This window comes from Gorilla gorilla, chromosome 1, assembly GCF_029281585.2.
Source record: "Gorilla gorilla gorilla isolate KB3781 chromosome 1, NHGRI_mGorGor1-v2.1_pri, whole genome shotgun sequence".
NCBI classification, from domain to species: Eukaryota; Metazoa; Chordata; class Mammalia; order Primates; family Hominidae; genus Gorilla; species Gorilla gorilla.
Window position 1 is genome coordinate 187,444,818 of NC_073224.2, and position 24,100 is coordinate 187,468,917.

General features: G+C 39.7%; 1 protein-coding gene across 34 annotated transcripts in view; it reads left to right on the top strand.

Moving 5' to 3' along the window:
* TUT4 (terminal uridylyl transferase 4) overlaps positions 1-24,100 on the top strand; it is a 143,649-nt gene that overhangs the window by 12,510 nt on the left and 107,039 nt on the right. For 24 of the 34 annotated variants that reach the window (XR_008667871.2, XR_010131033.1, XM_063698690.1 and 21 more), the window contains one exon: positions 14,272-15,082. Coding sequence is in view for 32 of the 34 variants with exons in the window: in XM_063698690.1 (XP_063554760.1) it covers positions 14,365-15,082 (718 nt within the window). In the remaining 2 variants the exon portion in view is untranslated. Of the gene's footprint in view, positions 1-2,048; positions 2,169-5,569; positions 5,707-9,279; positions 10,890-14,271; positions 15,083-24,100 lie in introns of those variants that run through there. The other 10 variants (XM_055348751.2, XM_063698691.1, XM_063698731.1 and 7 more) reach the window with 4 other exon arrangements.

The following is a 24,100-nucleotide window of genomic DNA, read 5'->3' on the forward strand; positions in this document are numbered from 1 at the left end:
GGTCAGGCTGGTCCCTAACTCCTGGCCTTGGATGATCTGCCTGCCTTGGCCTACTAAAGTGCTGAGATTACAGGCGTGAGCCACTGTGTCTGGCCAGTGTATTCTTGTATTTGAAAAATTTCTCAGTTTTAATAATCTAACGATGCATGTATCAATAGATATAACACACAAAGACAAAGGTTCTTTGGATCCTTAGTATTTTAAGAATATAAAGGTATTCTGAGACCAAAAAATTTGAGAATTACTGATTTAGGCTTAGAGACATACTCTAGTACATAAACTTGGACCAAAAATTGAGAGTCATGTTTCTTGTAGTCATATACCAGTCCCATTTGTGTTGTCTTAGGCAAGTCATAAACAGGGTGCCTCATTAATGTATAAAATGGAAATACTGCAAGATTATAATTATAGTAACTTCACAGATGTGTAAGGATAAGTGAATGGGCATGCTAGACAGGTAGTGTTTGTCTTTTTTTCTTTCTTTTTTTTTTTTTTGAGTCGGAGTCTTGCTGTTTCGCCCAGGCTGGAGTGCAGTGGTGCGATCTTAGGTCACTGCAATCTCTACCTCCCGGGTTCAAGTGATTCTTCTGCCTCAGCCTCCTGAGAAGTCGGACTACAGGTGCATGCCACCACACCCTGCAATTTTTTTGTCTTTTTAGTAGAGATGGGGTTTCGCTGTGTTGCCCAGGCTGATCTCAAACTCCTGACCTCAGGTGATCTGCCCGCCTTGGCCTCCCAAAGTGCTGGGATTACAGGTGTGAGCCTGTAGTCCTGCGCCCGGCCTGTTTTTTTTTTTTTTAAAGACGGAGTCTTGCTCTTGTCACCCAGGCCGAAGTGCAATGGCATGATCTTGGCTCACTGAAACCCCCGCCTCCTGGTTCAAGTGATTCTTCTTCCTCAGCCTCCTGAGTAGCTGGGATTATAGACATGCGCCACCACTCCCAGCTAATTTTTGTATTTTTGGTAGAGACAGGGTTTCACCATGTTGGTCAGGCTAGTCTCAAACTCTCACCTCAGGACCTCTGAGGTCATGAGCATTTCAGGCTGCCTCGGCCTCCCAAAGTGCTGTGATTATAGGCGTGAACCACTGCGCCCTGCCCTGCCATCTTTTTTTAAAACTGAAAATTTGTAAGAGTTCCAGGACTTTTTGTAGGAATTTGTGGCATTGTTAATGTGGGTAATGTCTTGAACATTGCTTTTCCCCCCATACCTGTTTCCTCAAAGCCAGGAAATTATATCCATAGTTTACTACCTACTGTCTATTCTTCGTTCTCTTGTAAGACTGGTGTCCTGCTGGCTGTATTTCTTATCTGACATTGTCATTTCAATCTAGGAATCTGTAGGTCACCCCTTTATATTCACTGATACTTTGGTGTAATTCCTGACATCCATATTGGGCAGTGGGAAGCATAACATTGAATGTATCTGACACTTTATTTCCTTAATTTCTATCTTCTAGTGATATTCAACTCTACTTTCCTTGATAGCTCCTATTCATATGATTCAAAATGATTCTTCCCACCAAAATTTTCTGAATTATCTGTATGTGTATTTTTAATGTTTCTTTAGTTTTTTTAATCTATCCCTAATTTCACTGTAAAGCCTCTTTTTGGCTTTATCCTTTCCCTTCATCGGCATGATTACTGTTGTGTTCCTTACCCTATTGAAATAGTGATTCTGTAACTTCGCAACCCAGTACAAATTATCTGCAAATTGTATAACTAGTGGTGGCTCACATCTGTAATTCCGGGATTACTTTGGGAGGCTGAGGTGGGAGAATTGTCTTGGTGCCCTAAAGTGTTGGGATTACAGGTGTAAGCCACTTTACCTGGCTTCAACACTCTCTTTAATTTGGTGATAAGTAAGGCAGGAATGAAAGGAAAAGGAGATATGAATTGCGCTATCTTTCCCTTTCCTTCTGCATCATCATTTTTAGAATAAATGTTTAATTCAGGGAAGTAATATTAGTAAGGAAAGATATGATAGGATTCTTTGATCATTCATGTTTTTTTAATCTTGTTTTTCCTTTTTCTTTCTTTTTTTCTTAGACAGAGTCTTGCTCTGTTGCCTAGGCTGGAGTGCAGTGGCATGATTGCAGCTCACTGTAGCCTTCACCTCCCAGGTGCAAGTGATCCTCCCACTTCAGCCTCCTGAGACTGGGACTACAGGTGCCTGGCTAATTTTTTATATTTTGTAGAGATGGAGTCTCCTGTGTTGCCTAGGCTGGTCTAAAACTCCTGGACTCAAGCTGTCCTCCCAGCTTGTCCTCCAAAAGTGCTGTGATTACAGGCATGAACCACCGCACCCAGCTCCCTTTTTTTTTCTCAGTTGCCAAAACAAGAGCATTTATTTGTCTTTCATGTTACATGCCCATTGGGGATAGAATGTATATTCTGCTGATGTTGGATAGAGTCTTTATATATCTGTTAGGTCTAATTATTTTATTTTATTTTTTTGAGATGGAGTCTTGCTCTTTCGCTCAGGTTGGAGTGCAGTGATGCAATCTTGGCTCACTGCAACCTCCACCTCCTGGGTTCGAGCGATTCTTGTGCCTCAGCTTCCCAAGCAGCTGGGACTATGGGTGTGGGCCACCACACCCGGCTAATTTTTGTATTTTTAGTAGAGACGGGGTTTCACCATGTTGCCCAGGCTTTTCTTGAACTCCTGACCTCAAGTGATCTGCCCCCTTTGGTCTCCCAAAGTGCTGAGATTATAGGCATGAGCCGCCATGCCCAGCCAGTCTAATTAGTTTGTTTGTTTATTTATTTATTTATTCATTTCTGAGACAGTTTCGCTCTTGTTGCCCAGGCTGGAGTGCAGTGGCCCGATCTCAGCTCACAGCAAACTGCCTTCTCAGTTCAAGCGATCTTCCTGCTTCAGCTTCCTGAGTAGCTGGGATTACAGGCACGTGCCACCATGCCTGGCTAATTTTTGTATTTTTAGTAGAGATGGGATTTTGCCATGTTGGCCAGGCTGGTCTTGAGCTCCTGACTTCAGGTGATCCACCTGCCCTGGCCTCTCAAAGTGCTGAGATTACACGCATGAGCCACCGCGCCCAGCCAGTCAAATTAGTTTATAGTGTTACACAAATCCTCTGTTTCCTTTTTGATCTTCTGTCTGGTTGTTCTGTTATTGAAAAGCGGGGTATTGAAGTCTCCAAGTATGATTATAGAACAATTTCTCTTTTCAATTGTGTTAGCTTTTGTTTCCTGTATTTTAGGTCACTGTTGTTAGGTGCATATGTTTATAACTGTTATATGTCCTTGCTGGATTGAACCTTTTATCAATATATAATATCTGTTTTGTGTTTTGTAACCTTTTTTGACTTAAAGTGTTATTTTATCTGGTAATAATTTAGCCCCAGCTCTCTGTTACTCTTTGCATGGAGTATCTTTTTTCATTTTTTCTTATAACGCCTTTGCTCTTTGTATCTAAAGTGAATCTTGTAGATAGATGATAGATTGTGTTTTCCAATTTGCCAATCTCTTTTTTTTTTTAAATTTTTATTTATTTATTTATTTTGAGATGGAGTTTCACTGTTATTGCCCAGGCTGCTGGAGTGCAGTGGCACAATCTCGGCCCACTGCAACCTCCGCCTCCTGGGTTCAAGTGATTCTCCTGCCTCAGCCTCCCAAGTAGCTGGGACTATGGGCGCACGCCACCATGCCTGGCTAATTTTTTGTTAGTAGAGACGGGGTTTCACCGTGTTAGCCAGGATGGTCTCGATCTCCTGACCTCGTGATCCGCCCGCCTTGGCCTCCCAAAGTGCTGGGCTTACAGGCGTGAGCCACCGCGCCCGGCCTATTTTTTTAAATTTAATTTAATTTTACTTTTTTGAGACGAAACTCTTGTTGCCCAGGCTGGAGTGCAGTGGCACAGTCTTGGCTCACTGCAACCTCCACCTCCTGGGTTCAAGCGATTCTCCTGCCTCAGCCTCCCAAGTAGCTGGGATTACAAGCACCCACCACCATGCCCTCTTATTGTTTCGCATTTTTAGTAGAGACAGGGTTTCACCATGTTCTCCAGGCTGGTTGTGAACTTCTGATCTCAGGTAATCCACCTACCTTGGCCTCCCAAAGTGCTGGGATTACAGGCGTGAGCCACCACGCCTGGCCAATCTCTCTTTTTAATTGGAAAGTTTAATTCATTTACATTTAAAGTAATTACTGGTAAGGAAGGATTTACTTCTGCCATTTAGCTCTTTCTTTTCCATATGTTTTTTATGCCTTTTGTTCCTCTAATGCTGCCTTTTTTATGTATTTAGTTGATTTTTTATAGAATTATAATCCTGTTTTGATTTTGTGTGTGTGTGTTACTTTCTTAGTGGATGCCTTGGGGATAATGATGTAATTTAACATCTTAAATTTATAACAACCTAGTTTGAATAATGCCAGCTTAGTTTAAATAGTACACAAATACTCTGCTCCTACTCATCTTTCTCTCCTCCTTTATATTTTTATTGTCACAGATTACATCTTTATATAGTTTGTGCCTATTAACAGAGGTTTGTAATGACTTTTTATGCATTTGTCTTTTAAATCATGTAAAAGGGAAAAACCCAAGAGTTACCAAAATTACAATAACATTGGCTTTTATATTTACCTATGTAGTTATTTTTACTAGTGTTCTTTATTTCTTGTTATGGATTTGAGTTATTGTCTAGTGTCTTTTCATCTCAGCATTAAGAATTTCTTTTAGCACTTGTACGGCAGAATGAACTTTCTCACTTTTTGTTTATCTGGAAATATAATTTCTCCTTCATTCTTGAAAGGTGATTTTACTGGCTAGAGAATTCTTAGTTCACAGCTTTTTTCTTTTAGGACTTCAAATATGTCACTGCATTGCCTTCTCATTTCCATGGTTTCTTATGGGCAATCAGCTGTTAACTTTTGTTTGATGAGTTAAATTTTCTTGCTTCTTTCAAAGTTCTCTTTGGTTTTGACAATTTGACTCTGTCTCAGCGTGAATTTCTTTGAGTTTACGCTGCTTAAAGTTTATTGAGCTTTGTGGAGGTGTATACTTGTGTCTTTCATCAGATTGGGGAAGTTTCTGACCATTGTTTCTTCAAGTATTTTTTCTACACCCTTCTCTTTCTTCTTTCTGTGACTCCTATTATGCATATGTTGGTATGCTTGGTAGAGAAGAAAATAAACAGTATTGCCCAGGGAACAAAATGCCAGAGAACAAAAAATACAGAGGGCAGAAAAAAGTTTGAGAAAGAATTTTAGTGTTCTGAATATTAGTGGTCTTTAGAAATATGAGATTATAACTATGAAACAAGATCAGAGTGCTGTGAAAAGGAATAATTAGAGAGAGAGAGTTCTTAGAAGTAAAAATATGATAGAAGAGTTGGAAGATAGAGTTGAGGAAATCACCTAGGAAGGAGAACAAAAAGAAAGGTGGAAAAATGGAGAGAAAAGATAAGAAAATTGGAGAATCAATTTAGGAGGCCCAAGTCTAATTAATAGGAGCAATAGAAAGAGAACAGAAAAGATGAAAAGGAGGAATTTATAGTAGATAGAAGAAAAAAATTTTACAGAAGTGAATGATGTGAATTACTGATGAACAGAGCCAGCCGACTATGCAACAAGATGACTATGCAACAAGGTGAATGAGGAGATATCTACAGCAGGCTTATCGCTTGGAAATTTCAGAACACCAAAGCAAAGAGATCATCCTAGAAGTTTTCTTAGAGGAAAAAAACAGGTCAGTAAAAAACGTAAAGAATAAGAATGGCATAATTTTCTCAGTGCTAGTCCCAGAAACTAGAAATCATTGAAAACATTTTGAATGAATAATTTCTAACCTAGAATTTTATTTTATTTTTTGGGACGGGGTGTTGCACTGTCGCCCAGGCTGGGGTTCAGTGGTGCCATCACGGCTCACTGCAGCCTTGACCTCCTGGGCTCAAGTGATTCTTCCACCTCAGCCTCCCAAGTAGCTGGGACCACAGGCATGTGCCACCACATTTGGCTGATTTTTGTTTTTTTTTTTTTTTGTAGAGACAGGGTTTTGCCATGTTGCCTGAGCTGGCTTTGAACTTCTGAACTAAAATGATCCTCCCGCCTCAATCTACCAAAGTGCTGGGATTGCAGGCATGAAGCACCGTGCCTGGCCCTAACCTAGAATTTTATACCTAACTAAATGAGGTGTGAAGATACAATAAAGAAATTTCAAATATGCAGTTTTATAAAATTTACTTCTGGTTGGAGTTTACGGGGGTCCAATAAATAGCACCCCTTTTGCTTTCCTGAATTTTCAACAAATTGGGTGAAACGAAGGAAGCATATGGAGACCAGAAGATAATTTTATTTTTATTTAGTTTTTATAATTTTATTTTTGATAAGGTTCAGTTTGGAGAAGGCAGCTTATACTTTCAACTGGTTTACTGATACCGAGTGCCAGAATTAGGCAGACTTAGCCCTCAGGAACTGGCCGAGCTGAACAACTGCAGGCCCTATGTGAGGCTTACACCTGTAAATGTTAGAGTATGATGGAACAGAATGGGAAGGAGAGGGGACGAGGCTAAGTTTTGTCTGGATTATTTTCCCAAACTCACTGATGAAGTAAGTTACCTCTTCTCCTTAGGCAAGGAATGAATGAGGGGAGTGGAAAGAGGTCAGGAATGTTATGATAACGGGTATCCGTCTACATAGAACGAAATATCGAAAGTGGGACATAATTATTTTCTTCAATATCTTTCATGTTTTCTTCCTTTTTTTGAGACTGAGTCGCACACTGTTGCACAAGTTGGAGTGCAGTGGTGCAATCTCAGCTCACTGCAATCTCCGCCTCCCAGGTTCAAGCGATTTTTGTGCCTCAGTCTCCCCAGTAGCTGGGATTACAGGTGTGTGCTACCACACCTGGCTAAATTTTTTTTGTATTTTAATAGAGACGAGATTTCGCCATGCCAGGCCAGTCTTGAACTCCTGGCCTCAAGTGATCTACCTGCCTTAGCCTCCCAAAGTGCTCGGATTACAGCCGTGAGCCACTGTGCCTGGCCTCATGTTTCCTTTCTTAGAAAGCTGCTGGAGGGTATGTTCCACCAAAAACAAGGGAATAAATCATGGAAGAGCTAAAAAGAAGAGTCAGCATGAGAGAGTGTAAGGGAATTGATAGGATGATAGTGAAAGGAAGTCTCAGTATAACGACAACTGTAGTGAAAGTATAGTAACAACCAGAAAGCTCCCAAGAAGGGATATCCAAGGAGAGAACAGCAACAACAAAACCAAATTACTTGATGTGTTTGATCTTACTGAGAAGATATTTATAGTTCTGTCAATGAATTATTGATAGGTAGGTAGAAGAAGCTTAAGAAAAATGAAGTGATTAATTTCAGGTAAAACTGAAAAGTATACCAAAAGGGAAATGTGATTAAGTATATATATTTCTTAAGTCAAAAGCTAGATCCAGTAATAGAGTGGCTTAAAAAACAAAGAGTTTTATTCCTTTCTCATATAATAGTTGCTGGGTAAGTGGTCAGGATATCTAGATGAGTAGTTTGTTCCATGTGGTCATTCAGGGGCCTAAGTTACATTGATCCTGCTGTCTCACCAAAAGTATGGCCAGGGACTAGCTGAGTGGACATGACCTGGGTTTGTTTGAAATGCAGAATATTGGAACCCACTCCCAATCTACTGAATCAGAATCGCATTTAGTTGTTTATTCCTGTACACAAAAGTTTGGGACTCACTGGTCTGGATTAGAACATGATGGTTGAATGATTGAAGCAGGGCAGTTGAGAATTTTATTCAGTGAGAAGAGAAAGAGAGCATGAGGAAGTGAGAACTTTATCAGAAGGCCACATCAGACTGCAGAGAAGTTTGTGAAATGTAGACTAGTCATGTGCTCAGGAAAAAGGAGAAAGTTAATTTTTAGGGACATCTAGGAAACTCTGTGCTACAGTATAGTTGGCTTAACTGTGAATAATATTGGCATATCTTATTAAAATCTTCCTAGGAGGATGGTGGTAGGGTGGGGAGGTACTTACGTTGCACAGTTATATATGTTTTTGAGGGGAATATTTGAGATAGCTAAATCTATACCTTTCATGTAGGAAGTTAGCAGATAATAGCTAAGGCCGGCGTGGTGGCTCATGCCTGTAATCCCCGCACTTGGGTAGGCCAAGGCAGCAGGATCGCTTGAGCCCAGGAGTTCGAGACAGCCTGGGCAACATGGTGAAACCCTGTCTCCATAAAATTTTTTTAAAAATTGCCAGGTGTGGTCGTGTGTGCCTGTGAGGCTGAGGTGGGAGGCTCGCTTGAGCCCAGGGAGTCAAGGCTGCAGTGAGCCATGACTGCACGCCACTGCACTCCAGTGTGGGTGACAGAGTGAGATACTGTATAAAAAAAAAAAGCTAAAACAAAACAAGAAGTATTATCTTAAGCATGTTATTTAGAAATATGGAGATAAATAAAAATAATCGAAAGTAGGTAGTTGCTTCTGAGGAGAGAAATTGGGAGTTGGCAAGAGAGTACTGTTTTTCAACCATGTAAATGTATTCGTTTTATTAAAAAACAGATTAGAGGCCAGGCGTGGTAATCCAGCACTTTGGGAGGCCGAGGCGGGCAGAACATGAGGTCAGGACCATCCTGACCAACATGGTAAAACCCCGTATCTGCTAAAAATACAAAAATTAGCTGGGCGTGGTAGCACACGCTTGTAGTCCCAGCTACTCAGGAGGCTGAGGCAGGAGATTTGCTTGAACCTGGGAAGTGGAGGTTGCAGTGAGCTGAGAGTGCACTCCAGCCTGGCAGCAGAGTGGGATTCTGTCTCAAAAAAAAAAAAAAAAAAAAAAGATGAGAAAAGACAGTCTCTACTATTCAGATAAGAAGTAAAAACATAAATAGGTTTAAGTGCTAAGTGCTGTGAGAAAAGTAAAAAGAGTTCATTAAGAAGAGGCATACTTATCTGAGCCCACCCTGGGTAGGAGGGTGGAGGAGTAGGTTATGGAAAGCTTTCTGAAAGAGAGACATTTCCTAGTTATATTGTAGACAACATAAAGTATGATGCAATTAAACATCTTTTGGATTTCATGTATTTTTAAAGTGTGAACAATTAAAAATAATTCAGATTACTTTAAAAAAAATCCATTTAACGCATTTATTGGGTGCCTACTTTGTATTAGGCACTGTGGTACGCCCAGAAGATGTAATGATAAGCAAAATCAGAAATGATTTCTTACCTCATAGACTTGAGAATCTCAGGGGAGACTGACATGAATCAGACTGTTCACTGTAAGACTGTACAGAAGTCCCTTCATTTCTGCTTTCAGGATCACTTCTTACAGCCATGGTTCATTAAGTGTGGCCCCCCAGTCCAGCCACATCAGCTGGGAGGATCATCTTAGCCCAGGAATTCGAAGCTGTAGTGAGTTAGAATGGCATCACTGCACCCCAGCCTGGGTGACACAGGGAGGCCCTGGCTCTGAAAAAAAAAAAGTACTTTTTCTTGATAATTATTAAGATATAGTTGGTTATTTAAGGTTAGAATTTCATTTAATACCCATTTACCACATTCTAAAAATGTAACCAAGAACTAGAGGTTAGTTCTGATAATATTTTTTTCCATGATTTGAGGTTACTTGAATTCTATTATTTTTATTTGTTTCAACCAAGTAAAGTGTGCAGGGGAAGCAGTGAGCCTTCATTTCTTTTCTTTTTTTGAGACAAGTTCTGGCTCTTATCACCTAGCCTGGAGTGCAGTGGTGCTATCTCAGGTCACTGCAACCTCTCCCTCCTGGGCTCAAGCCATCCTCCTACCTCAGCCTCCCAAGTAGCTGAAACTACAGGCACATACCACCACACCTGGCTAATTTATGTATTTTCTGTAGAGACAGGGTTTTACCATGTTGCCCAGGCTGGCCTCGAACTTGCGAGCTCAAGCAATCAGCCTACCTCAGCCTCCTATGCATCTGAAATTACAGGTGTGAGTCACTGTTCCCAGCTGAGCCTTATCTTCAAAACACTCTCTCCTCAGAGAGAACTTCATTTCTAGGAATTACAGCTTTTTGGGGAAAATTTTGTACTCTTGATAGCTTCAAAGAAAAAATTGAAAATAGCAATTTTGTGATAAAATTTTTGAGGCAATAAGACATTGGCTACTCTTACAAGAAAAGATGTGGGGGCAATTATTGTTAATAACTTAATTGTACTTTTACAAATAAAGAGTGTAATTGGATTGTTCGTAACTCAAAGGATAAATGCTTGAGGGGATGGATACCCCATTCTCTATGATGCGCTTGTTTTACATTGCATACCTGTACTGGAACATCTCTTGTACCCCATAAATATATACACCTACTGTGTACCCTTAAAAAGTAAAAAATAAAGGTGAGGAAGATGAGAAAATACAGTCTTTTTCATAACACATATTCCTATTAGCAATTTTTTTTTTTTTTTGAGATGGAGTCTCTGTCACCCAGGCTGGAGTGCAATGGCGTGGTCTCGGCTCACTAAAACCTCCTATTAGTAATTTAAATGTATTTTTAGTTATATGAAAAATTACTCAGAGTGGCTGACGCAGTGGCTCATGCCTGTAGTCCTAGCAGTTTGGGAAGCCGAGGCAGGAGGATCGCTTAAGCTCAGGACTTCGAAACCAGCCTGGGTGAGATAGCGAAATCCTGTCTCTACAAAAAATACAAGAATTGGCTTGGCATGGTGGCACACACCTGTAGTCCCAGCTAGTTGGGTGGCTGAGATGGGAGGATTGCTTGAGCCTAGGGAGGTCAAGGCTGCAGTGAACCGTAATTGTGCCACTTTACCCCCCAACCTGAACGACAGAGCAAGACCATGTCTCAAGAAAGAAGAAGAAGAAAAAAAGATTACTCAAAATGAAAACCTGTCAATTTTCTGAGCCTGGGACTCTCCAGGTACATTGATCTATATTAGGTACATTGATTTTTTTCTTTTTTTAATCTTTGTAGCTTTTGTTTATGTATACAAACTTGATTTAGGGAGTATTTTTTAAGTGGATGAATAAATTGTCTAAAATGTTTTACAAGGAAAATTGTGAATCAGCATTGTTATTTCAAATCTTTGTTGTTTATGGCTTTTGTCAGATGACATCTACAAAATTATTAAAGAATCGTTATAGCAGACTAGCATTAAAAATTTAAAGATATTTTGGTTACTAGACAAGGTAAAACTAATCTTTTAGAAATATAACTCATTTTAATTTTTGAAACAGAGCTCATTTTAGTTTTTAAAATGAGGAACCTGCAGCAGTTCTCACAAGAATTTAGAAATAGTCATATGTTTTGACAACTTTTCTGACAGTTATGTAAAACACCTTATCAAGAATAATAAAAGCAAAATGTATTAATTAAACAAATTCATATGTATAAAAATTAGGAGCAAAAGCATTCTTTTGCAGTTGTAAGTTTCTATAGCTTTTACTGGAAAATGTTAGTCAAAATATTAATGGTGAAAATGTAGTGTGGTTTAAAATTTTTTTTAATTAAAAAATTTTTAAAAATACTTTGCTAGACCCCAACTGACACCATATCTAGTGTGGTTTTGACTTTAATTTTCATTATAATAATTTAGAAAGAAGAACCTAATACATTTTTAAAGTAAAAGACAATATTACTCTGGAAAAGCAAGGCAGAGAATGTAGAGGACTGCACTATAAAGAAGAATTATTGGCCAAGTGTGGTGGCTCATTCCTGTAATCCCAGTGCTTTGGAAGACTGAGGTGGGAGGGTCACTTGAGGCCATGAGTTTGAGACAAGCCTGGGCAACATAGTGAGACTTTGTCTCTACAACAAAAAAAAATTAGCCAGGTGTGGTGGTGTGCGCCTGTGTTCTTAGCTGCTTGGGAGGCTGAGGCAGGAGGATCATTTGAGCCCAGGAGTTCCAGGCTGCAGTGAGTGATTATTAAAGAGTGAACTCTTTATTTTAGGTAGGATTTTTTTGTTTATATGATGTAAAGTTATATGATAGAGATTTTTACCTAAATTTGTAATTTAGTAAATCAACCAAGTAAAATCAAAGATGGTACGTTTTAATTCTATGCAGTTTGCTTTTGCTGGCAGAAGGACTCTAATTTTTATTCATATTATTAATGTTTGTTTAGAAATGGATCTGAATTTAAGGTGTATAGGGCAAAGTGAATAGTAAAAAACATCCTGATTTTTTAATAAAATCACTTTTTTTTTTTTTTTTTTTTGAGACAGGGTCTCACTCTGTTGCCCAGACTGGAATGCAGGGATGCAGTCTTGGCTCACCGCAACCTCTGCCTCCTGGTCTCAAGCGATCCTCCCACCTCAGCCTCCTAAGTAGCTGGGACTACAGGCGCATGCCACAGTGGCCGGCTAATTTTTGTTTTCTTTGTAAAGATGGGGTTTCACCATGTTGTCCAGGCTGGTCTTGAACTCCTGGACTCAATCCGCCAGCCTCGGCCTCCCAAAATGTTGGGATTACAGGTGTGAGCCATGTGCCTGGCCTTGACATTATTATTATTATTATTATTTTTTCGAGATGGAGTCTTGCTCTGTCACCCAGGCTGGAGTGCTGTGGTGCGATCTCAGTTCACTGCAACTTCCGCTTCCCGGGTTCAAGCAATTCTCCCGCCTCAGCCTCTTAAATAGGTAGGATTTTACAGGCGCCCACCACCGTACCCGGCTAATTTTTGTATTTTTAGTAGAGACGGGGTTTCACCGTGTTGGCCAGGCTGGTCTCGAACTCCTGACCTTGTGATCTGCCCACCTCGGCCTCCCAGAGTGCTGGGATTACAGGCGTGAGCCACTATGCCTGGCTGACATTATTTTTTAGAACACTTTTAGGTTCACAGCAAAATTGAGCAGAAAGTGCAAAGTTGCCATATATACCCTGCATCCACACATGCATAGCCTCCCCCACTTTCAACATCTGGCACCAGAGTAGCATGTTTATTACAGTGGATGAACCTACATTGGCCCGCATTGATACCTTATCACCCAGTGCCTATAGTTTACTTTAGGGTTCATTCTTGGTAATGTGCATTTTGTATCATTATACAAATGTGTAATGACAGATATTCACTATTATAGTGTCATAGAGATTATTACTATTACTTTTTTTTTTTTTTAAACTCTTAAGTTCCTTTTTGTTGTTGTTGTTTTTGAGGCAGTCTTACTCTGTGGCCCAGGCTGGAGTGCAGTGGTGCGATCTTGGCTCACTGCAACCTCCGCCTCCTGGGTCCCGGTTCAAGCAATTCTCCTGCCTCAGCCTCCCGAGTAGCTGGGATTACAGGCATGTGCCACCATGCCCAGCTGATTTTTGTGTTTTTAGTAGAGACAGGGTTTCACTATGTTGGTCAGGCTGGTCTTGAACTCCTGACCTCGTGATCCGCCCGCCTTGGCCTCCCAAAGTGTTGGGATTACAGGCATGAGCCATTGCACCCGGCCCCTGTTGGTTTTTAAAGTATACTTCAGCAAATTCATTTGAACCCGTTTTTACTTCAAGGTGGAGAAAGTCTATTGTTTTCCCATATTTAGAGAGTCGAGGTAAGTTCGAGGTAGGCTAGAGGTACAAATAGATGCTAGTTGGTGGTAAAGTCTTGTGGGCAAGATTTTACCATTTAGGATTCCATAAACGGATTCATTTATAGCACATAAAGATTGGGATTCTCCATCTTTGAGATGGAGTTTCGTTCCTTCTTGTTGCCCAGGCTGGAGTACAATGGCATGATCTTGGCTCACTGCAACCTCTGCCTCCCGGGTTCAAGTGATTCTCCTGTCTCAGCCCCTGAGTAAGTGGGATTACAGGCGCACGCCACCATGCCTGGCTAATTTTTGTATTTTTAGTAGAGGCGGGATTTTATCATATTGGTCAGGCTGGTCTCGAACTCCTGACCTCAGGTGATCCACCCACCTTGACCTCCCAAAGTGCTGGGATTACAGGCATGAGCCACCACACCCAGCCAAGATTGGAATTCTTGTGTTTTCTTTATTCTGTTTCCTTTCATGTTAATTGTGATATATTCAATTGCAAGTTTTAGTTTTCTATTGAAATTCTTAAAGAAATACGAAACAACCTTTACTTCTAAAATTCTTTATTTTGGTGCTGTTTTACCACAATTACATTAGAATTCCCTTGATGAGCATTTGGCTATTTACCTAGTGCACTGTAACTCCTTCTCATATAGTTTTCTGAGTTTTGTCTTTTTTTTTTTTTAACAGTTTCTTCAGTTTTTAGAACAAGTTTAAAAAATTGTTTTTTAATGTCTAACCATAAAAAAATTGTTTTTGCATTTTAAATAACAGATTTTTCTCTTTTTTTAACCCAATAGTTTGCTTGCCTAAACTGGATTTGAAGCAATTTAAACTACTGGAGATCTGCCATTTTATAATATCACAATTGGAAAGAAACAGATTTTCAAATAATGGAAGAATCTAAAACCTCAAAAAGTGAAAATCATGAACCAAAGAAGAATGTTATTTGTGAAGAAAGTAAAGCAGTTCAAGTTATAGATAATCAAACATTGAAAGCTAGAAATGATAAATCCGTAAAAGAAATTGAGAACAGCTCTCCAAATAGGAATAGTAGTAAAAAAAATAAGCAAAATGATATTTGTATAGAAAAAACAGAAGTTAAATCATGTAAAGTAAATGCTGCCAATCTTCCAGGTCCTAAAGATTTGGGGTTAGTCCTTCGAGATCAAAGTCATTGCAAAGCAAAAAAATTTCCTAATTCACCGGTGAAAGCCGAAAAGGCAACCATTTCACAGGCAAAATTAGAAAAGGCAACCAGTTTACAGGCAAAAGCAGAAAAATCACCAAAGTCACCCAATTCAGTGAAATCAGAAAAAGCATCCAGTTATCAGATGAAGTCAGAAAAGGTACCAAGTTCACCAGCAGAAGCAGAAAAGGGACCCAGTTTACTGTTGAAAGACATGAGACAGAAGACAGAATTACAACAGACTGGAAAAAAAATTCCAAGCTCCTTTACTTCTGTGGACAAAGTGAATATTGAAGCTGTAGAGGGAGAAAAATGTGCTCTGCAAAACTCACCACGATCTCAGAAGCAACAGACATGTATAGATAATACTGGTGATTCTGATGATAGTGCTTCAGGAATTGAAGACGTATCGGATGATTTAAGTAAGTCATTTTTTGGAGGGATTTTTGTATATTAATGTTCTTTAGATTATCCCCGGTTTAACCATTTTAATTACAAAAAGTCATGTTTATACATAATTGTTTAGCACTTTTGTTCCCGTATGAAAACATCCACATTAATAATACTTGCATTAATGGTTTCTTACTAGATTGATCCTTGGTGAAGCTAAAAAAAAAAGCCTTTTCATTTATTATGGTAGGTACAAAGACTGTGCAAATAAAAATTTAGTATCTTCTTTAGTTGGTACACACATGCTCGTACACATACACACTCTTGTTTAAATGGTCTTGATAATGTATTGCTCATTCATTCACCAAATATGTATGTATTGAGTTCTTATATATATATCAAGCATTTGTTTACAATGGAAAACCAAAACAAACAAAAAAACCCATAGCCCTAAACTTCAAGGAAGCTTCCAGTCTGATAGGAGGGTGATACAGATAAACAGTGATTTTCAGTGCCAAAAACTTAATTGAAGTTGAGAGAGCACATGATTAAATAGTGAGATTTAGACTTTGGGCAGACAAAATAGGTGATATAAATTGTGAGACTGAGTATTACTGAGACTTAGTACGGCTGGAGCAGAAAGTTGAGGTTGAGAACGGCAAAAGATGCAACTGAAAGGGAACACAGGAATATCAGGGCCTTCTAAGCCATGCCAGAAAGTTTGGACTTTATCCTGAGTATTTTCAGAAGCCATTGAAGAATTTTTTTTTTTGTTTTTTGTTTTCTGAGACAGTGTCTTGCTGTGTTGCCCAGGCTCGAGTGCAGTGGTGCAATCTCCACTCACTGCAACCTCCGCCTCCTGGGTTCAAGCAATTCTGTCTCAGCCTCCTGAGTAGCTGGGACTACAGGCACCTGCCACCATACCTGGCTAACTTTTTTATTTTTAGTAGAGACGGGATTTCACCATATTGGCCAGGCTGTTCTTGAACTCCTGACCTTTTGATCTGCCTGCCTCGGCCTCCCAAAATGCTGGGATTACAGGCATGGAAGAGTTTTTTTATTTTTTATTTTTTATTTTTGAGACGGAGTCACGCTCTGTCACCCAGACTGGAGTGCAGTGGCGTGATCTCGGCTCACTGCAACCTCCGCCTCCCGGGTTCACGCCATTCTCCTGCCTCAGCCTCTCCGAGTAGCTGGGAGTACAGGCGCCTGCCACCACGCCCGGCTAATTTTCTGTATTTTTAGTAGAGACGGGGTTTCACTGTGGTCTCAATCTCCTGACCTCGTGATCCACCCGCCTCGGCCTCCCAAAGTGCTGGGATTACAAGCGTGAGCCACTGTGCCCGGCCTTTGAAAGAGTTTTAAGTAAAGTAATGCTGTGATCAGATTTTTTAAAAAATCCCTTTGAGTATAATACAGGAAATTCTTTGATAGGAACAGGACTGGAAGCAGGGATTGGTTAGGACACTTAGAGTTTACTTGAGAACTGTTGTAAAATTCATTTTGTTGTGGGATCCTGATTTTAGTTTTAATTGTTTAGAAATATTGTCTATATCTTTTGAGTAACTTTAATCCTGATTTTGTTTAAACTAAATAATTTCTTTTATAATCTTTTTTTCCTAGTGTTTTCATGGCTGGAAGAATACAGCGTTATCTTGATGTAGAAATAAAAAGAACCTATTTCTGAATCATTATTTGCCACACTTTGAGAAACACTGGTAAAGAATTCAGAAATAGCTTGTTTTTATTTCTTGTGGTACACAGATGATGGTATATTGACAGACTTAAAAGAATTTTAATAGAGTTGACTTTATGTGTCTCAGTCTCATAATTGTATATTAAGGCTGAGGACAAGGCCAAATTTAAAAACTAAGTCAGTTTAGAGACAGAATCAAATAAGTGATAATACTGGTAATGTTTAGATATGGGAAAAATGTAAACATCATGGTACTTGAATGATTCAGGAAATAGTGGTGGTTTTTTTTTTTTTGTTTTGGTTTGGTTTTGTTTTTGAGACAGGGTTTTGCTCTGTCACCCCGGCTGGAGTGCAGTGGTGTGAACTTGGCTTCACTGCAACTTCTGCCTCCCACGTTCAAGCAATTCTCCTGCATCAGCTGGGACTACAGGTGTGCGCCACCATGCCTGGCTAATTCTATATTTTTAGTAGAGACGGGGTTTCACTATGTTGGCTAAGCTGGTCTTGAACTCTTGGCCTCAAGTGATACCCCCACCTTGACCTCCCAAAGTGCTGGGATTACAGGCATGAGCCACTACACCGGGCCAGGAAATAGTGGTGTTTAAGGTCACTTAATTGGCCAGGCGCGGTGGCTCATGCCTGTAATCCCAGCACTTTGGGATGCCGAGGTGCGTGGATCACCTGAGGTCAGGAGGTCGAGACCAGCCTGGCCAACATGGTGAAATCCCATCTCTACTAAAAATAGAAAAATCAGCCGAGTGTGGTGGCACATGCCTGTGATCTCAGCTACTCGGGAGGCTGAGGCAGGAGAATTGCCTGAACCAAGGAGATGGAGGTTGCAGTGAGCCAAGATCGCGCCACTGCACTCCAGCCTGGATGACAGAGTGAGAGTCTGTCTCAAAAAAAAAAAAAAAAAAAAAAAAGATCACTTAGTTAAGGGTCTTGTTATTTGAATTGGTGAAAAACATGATTTAAAGATTATTTATTTTTTGAGACAGAGTTTCACTCTGTTGTCCAGGGTGGAGTGCAGTGGTGTGATCTCGGCTCACTGCACCCTCTGCCTCTGAGTTCAAGCGATTCTCCTACCTCAGCCTCCCAAGTAGCTGGGACTGCAGGCGCCTGCCCCCACACCCAGCTAATTTTTGTATTTTTAGTGGAGATGGGGTTTCGCAATGTTGGCCAGGCTGATCTCAGACTCCTGACCTCAGGTGATCCGCCTGCCTCAGCCTCCCAAAGTGCTGGGATTACAGGCATGAGCCACTGCCCTGGCCAAAGATTATTTTCTTTTAAAGTCAACAAAATAATTGAGATGACATAGAGAGATAGTTAAGAATATGGGCTCTGGAGTGAAATTGCATGGGTTTTGAATTCCAGCTTCTTTACTTACTTTGTAACCTTCAATAAACTGCTTATCGCTGAAAAATATGTTTTCTAATTTTTAAAAAGGTGGAGATGCTGCTGCCTATGTTATAAAGATTAAGTGAAATAATCCAGTAGAGGGTTTCATGTAGTACCGGACACGTGGGCATGCAATGGCAATGACTATCACTTATTATATTACTCCAATTAAATGCAATTTTTACTTGTTAACATGGAGAATGAGTTGAACTAGTTTCAGGAAGCTAGCTTAAGGAAGCTAGTAGACCAAGTAGAGGTTCTTTTGGGAAACTTGGTTTAACAAATTAATAAAAATGATTTGTAGTATACAGTCATTTTTCATAAGTAAGTGCTTCTCATGTTTTAAAGAATTCTCTTTAAATTCATGTATAATATGATATGTATAATATTAGCCTTGAAGTCATGTTTATACATAATTGTTTAGCACTTCTTTTTTCCCCGTATGAAAACATCCAAATTAATAATGTTTGAATTAATGATTTCTTATTAGATTGATTCTCAGTGAAATAAATACAGTAAAACCTTTATATCTAGATCATTATCTTTTTTTTGGAGACAGAGTCTTGCTCTTTTGCCCTGGCTGGAGTGCAGTGATATGATCTTGGCTCATTGCAACCTCCACCTCCCGGGTTCAAGTGATTCTCCTGCCTCAGCCTCCTGAATAGCTGGGATTTACAGGCGCATGCCACCACACCTGGCTAATTTTTGTATTTTTAGTAGAAATGGGGTTACACCATGTTGATCAGGCTGGTCTCGAACTCCTGACGTTGTGATCCACCCACCTTGGCCTCCTAAAGTGCTGGGATTACAGGCATGAGCCACTGCGTCCAGCTGTCTTTTTTTTTTTGTTTTTTGAGACAGAGTCACCCTGTCACCCAGGCTGGAGTGCAGTGGCGCGATCACAGCTCACTGTAACTTCTACCTCCTGGGCTTAAGTGATTCTTGTCCTTCAGCCTTCTGAGTAGCTGGGACTGCAGGCATGTACCACTACACCCGGCTAATTTTTGTATTTTTGGTAAAGATGGGGTTTCACCATGTTAGCCAGGCTGGTCTTGAACTCCTGACCTCAAGCCATCTGCCTGCCTCGGCCTCCCAAAGTGCTGGGATTATAGGCATGAGCTACCATACATGGCTAGATCATTATCTATTTGGACTTGATAGGTTATATAGCAATTTGATTGATCTCAGTCTTCTCCATTAGGCCTAACTTTAGCTCCCACCTGGAACATCATTTTTCTTTTTGTCATTTATTCATTCATTCATTCAATAAAATTTTGTTTTTTGGTGTCCACTACATGCCAGGAAGTGAACTAGTCATTAGGAATATAGAAGTGATGGAACCGATAATTCCACTCTTATGGAGTTAATCTTCTAGTGAGATGAAACAGATAACAAACACAATAAATAAGAAAAATATGTAGTAAGTTGGCCAGGCACGGTGGCTCACGCCTGTAATCCCAGCACTTTGGGAGGCCGAGGCAGGCGGATCACCTGAGGTCAGGAGTTCAAGACCAGCCTGGCTAACATGGTGAAATCTCGTTTCTACTAAAAATACAAAAAACTAGCCAGGCATGGTGGCGTGTGCCTGTAACACCAGCTACTCGGGAGGCTGAGGCAGGAGAATTGCTTGAAACTGGGAGGCGGAGGTTGCAGTGAGCTGAGATCGCGTCATTGCACCCCAGCTTGGGCAACAAGAGTGAAACTCCATCTCAAAAAAAAAGGAAAAAAAATATAGAGAGTAAGTTAAGTAAGGTGGTTTTAAATCCTTTGAGAAAAATGAAATAGGAACGACATAGGGAATGATGCTAACTGTTGGTATTGGTGGAGTTAAAGTGTCAATGAGAAAGTGGCATTAGAGCAAATACTTGAAGGAAAGAGGTGAACCAGCCAGGTGGATATTTGAGGAGAGAGTGTTCTTGATCTGGGTTTCTCAAACTTTAATGTGTATATGAATTGTTTGGGATTCATATTAAAATGCAGAGTCTTGGGTCTCATTTCCAGAGTGTTTTGATTCAGAAAGCCTAGGATAAGGCCTGATAAATTGGATTTCTAATAAGCTCCCAAATGATGCTGATGCTGCTGGTCAAGATAATGCTTTCAAGCAGCATGCACCAACTCATCTTACTTTCACTTACATCACCCTTCATTGTGTTTTCAGTATAGTAAGCAGAATGATCCTGTTAAAATGAGTCAGATCACATTACTAGTATTTAGAGTGTTTCAGTGGCTTTCCATCCATCAGAGTAAAAGCTAGTGTTCTTACAGTGGCTAGTAGAGCCTTACACGATCTGACACTCCCCTATTTCTCTGCCTTGCCCTCATTTGTTTACTTCTCACCCTTTCTCTCTGCTCCATCCGCATAGTTTCCTTGAATTTCCTCAGCTGAGAAGATAGATATCCATATGAGGAACTTTGCATTTGCTTTTTCCTCTGCGTCAAACACTCATTCCCCAAATGTCCATATGGCTAGCTCTCTTAAACTTCCTTTGCCTTCTTTTTTTATTTTTTGAGATAGGGTCTCACTCTAATGCCCAGGCTGGAGTGCAGTGGCATGATCTCAGCTCACTTCAACCACCGCCTCCCGGGTTCAAGCAATTCTCCTGCCTCAGCCTCCCAAGTAGCTGGGATTTATATGTCATAAAATTCATCCTTTTAAAGTATATACTTCTGTCTTGCTGTTGGGTCAATTTTTTTTATTTAAAAAATCTAAGTATTCAAGGCCAGGTGCAGTGGCTCGCGCCTGTAATCCCAGCACTTTGGGAGGCCGAGGCGAGTGGATCACCTGTGGTCAGGGGTTCAAAACCAGCTTGGCCAACATGGCGAAACCCCGTCTCTACTAAAAATACAAAATTAGCTGGGCGTGGTGGCGCATGCCTGTAATCCCAGCTTCTTGGGAAGCTGAGGCAGGAGAATCGCTTGAACCTGGGAGGCAGAGGTTGCAGTGAGCCGAGATTGCACCACTGCACTCCAGTCTGGGCAACAAGAGCGAAACTCTGTCTCAAAAAAAAAAAAAAAAAGAATATTTTACTAAAAATCTAAGTATTAAGTGTTCAGTAGTTTTTATTATATTCACAAAATTGCGCTGCCATCACTATCTAATTCTGAACATTTTCATCACTCTACAAAGAAACTCCATACCCATTAGCAGTCACTATTCATTACCCGCTCCTCCTCCCCACTGACAACCATGAATCTACTTTCTTTCTCTTTAGATGTACCTATTTTATATAAATGAAATAATACAATATGTGGCCTGTTGTGTCTGCCTTATTTGGCTTAGCATATTTTTTTCAAAGTTAATTCATGTTATGGCATGTATTAGTACGTCATTCCCTTTTATTGCCGACTAGTATTGCATTATATGGATATATTACATTTTGTTTGTCCATTCATCAGTTGATGAATATTTGGATTGTTTCCATCTTTTGATTATTCTGAATAATGCTGTTCGGAACATTTGTGTAAAAGTTTTTGTGTGGATGTATGTTTTCATTTTTTCTGTATATATATTTATAAATGGAATTGCTAGTTGTATGCTAACTCTACATTTAAATTTTTTGGTGATAAATACTGTAAGATTTTACCATCTTAACCATTTTAAAGTATACAATTCAGTGACACTAAGTACATTCACAGTGTTGCACAGTCATAACTAGTGTCTAATTTCATCATCCCAGAAGGAAACCCCATGCCCATTAAGAGTTACTCCCCATTCCCCACTTTCCCCAGCCTCTGGCAACTACTAATACACTTTCTGTTTCTATGTATTTGCCTATTTTAAATATTTCATAGAAATGAAATCATACAATATGTGGTCTTCTGTGTCTGGCTTTCATTTAGTGTCATGTTTTTAAGGTTTATCCATGGTGTAACGTGTATCAGTACCTCATTCCTTTTTAAGGCTGTTGTTATGGACTGGATTATGTCCCCTCCCAAATTCATATGTTGAGGCCCTAACCTCCAACGTAATTGTATTCGGAAACAGGGCTTTGAGGTGGTAATTAAGGTTAAATGAGGTCATAATGGTGAGGTCCTAATCTGGCCTTATAAAAAAGAAGGAGAAGAGAGAACCTCTCTCCTATAAGTAAAGGCCATGTGAACACACAGCAAGAAGGTGGCTGTTTGCAACCCAGGAGAGAGCCCTCACCAGACAGTGACCTTGCTGACACCTTGATCTTTGACTTGCCAGTCTCCAGAACTATGAGAAAATAAATTTCTGTTGTTTAAGCCACCCAGTCTGTAGTATTTTGTTGTGGCAGCCTGAGCTGACTATGACACCTGAATAATATTCCATTGTATACAAATGCCACATTTTGTTTATCCATTCATCAGAAATGGGTTTTTGGATTGTTTCCACCTTTGGCTATTGTGAATATTCTATGAACATTCATGTACAAGTTTTTGTGTGGATACAGGTTTTCAATTCTTGTTTTGTGAGAGTATTAACATGTAATGAACTATTGTTTTTGGAACACAATTTAGGATATTCTGCCTGGTATTATTTTGTTTTATATGTTGATTCCAGAAAATTAAATAATTTCATATATTTCTGACTTTTGAAGAAAGATAGGCAGCTTTCTCTAATTCTTTGTGTTAGCAGAAACGATACTTTTACAAGATTTGCTGATGTTGGTTACCTTGTCACACAAGGCCAGTTATAAATATGGAAAAGAGAAGAAGGTTACATTATTATATTGTCTTCTTACCATCCTTTTTCATGAAAAGTAGAAATAATACTAGGATTTCATCTTTTCTTCTACATTTCCATAATATGGTTACTAAAAAACTAAATCATTTTTCCAAATATTAGGACATAATTGCAAGTTGCTTATAGTGCATCAATGTTCCTCCAACTGTAATTTAAGAAACACTTATGCAACCTAGCCATACTTCTCATGTTTGAGTCCTTTTTATAACATCCTTATCTGAGTTTGCCTTCCTAGTCTAGAAACTCCTGTGCTCTTGTGGTAGGAAATGCACCATCTCTAGAGGCATACCATTTCTTTGTTCAGAAAATTAGTGCTATCAAAAGGTAGGCTTGACTGTCAGGGTTCCTCTAGATGCCATGCAATTGGCTTTTGAGGACAGAATGGAGAGATTTGTTGATGATCTATGAGCATTTCTTTTTTGAAATACTTGTAGATACATCCAGATTCATTTATTTATTCAACATGACACAGAGCATTAGCTCAGATCTAGGCATTGTATTAAAATCTGAAGGTAAAAGTAAGACCCCGGTCATTAGCGTCAAGAAATCCGTCATCTAATGTAGGAGACAGATACATGAATACAAATTCCATTACTCTGTAAATGTGAGATAATAGAGGGTAATAGAACAAGAGAATGTCAGACTGGCTTATGGAAACAAGTGGTGCTTAAGCTGAATTTTGAAGGACAGGTAAATATTAATGGGGGAGCATCAATGGAGAAGGGAGTAGCATATGTAAAGATATTGAGACTTGAAGCAGCTTTGGTGATTAATTCTAGCACATTTAATATGAAGTGAAAAGTGTCGTGGCAAGATCTGAGGTTAGAGTTACAGGTAAGTTAGCTAGATTATTTTCTTTAGGTTTTGGCTTAAATGATAACTCCTCAGAGAAGCCTTCTCTGGCTCCCATATCTAAAGTTGGTCTCCCTCTCAGTTCCTTGCTTTTTTCCTTTGTAACATTTATTACAACTTGGAATTATTCTGTTTACTGCCTTCATGAGGTCAAGGGACTGTGTGTAATATGCTAGGGAGTTAAAACTTTATTCTGAACTCTTCAAAAGCCATTTATGTGTTTTAAGCAAGAGAATAAGGTGATTTGGTTTATATTTTAAAAATCGCGCTGGTGGGAGAACCTACTGTAGGTTAGATACATACTGCTAGATGCTGCAGATGCAAAGGTGAAAACATAGTCTATGCCTCAAAGAGATTACAATCTAGTTAGGAGGCAGAGAAGCAAAGGAAAACCAT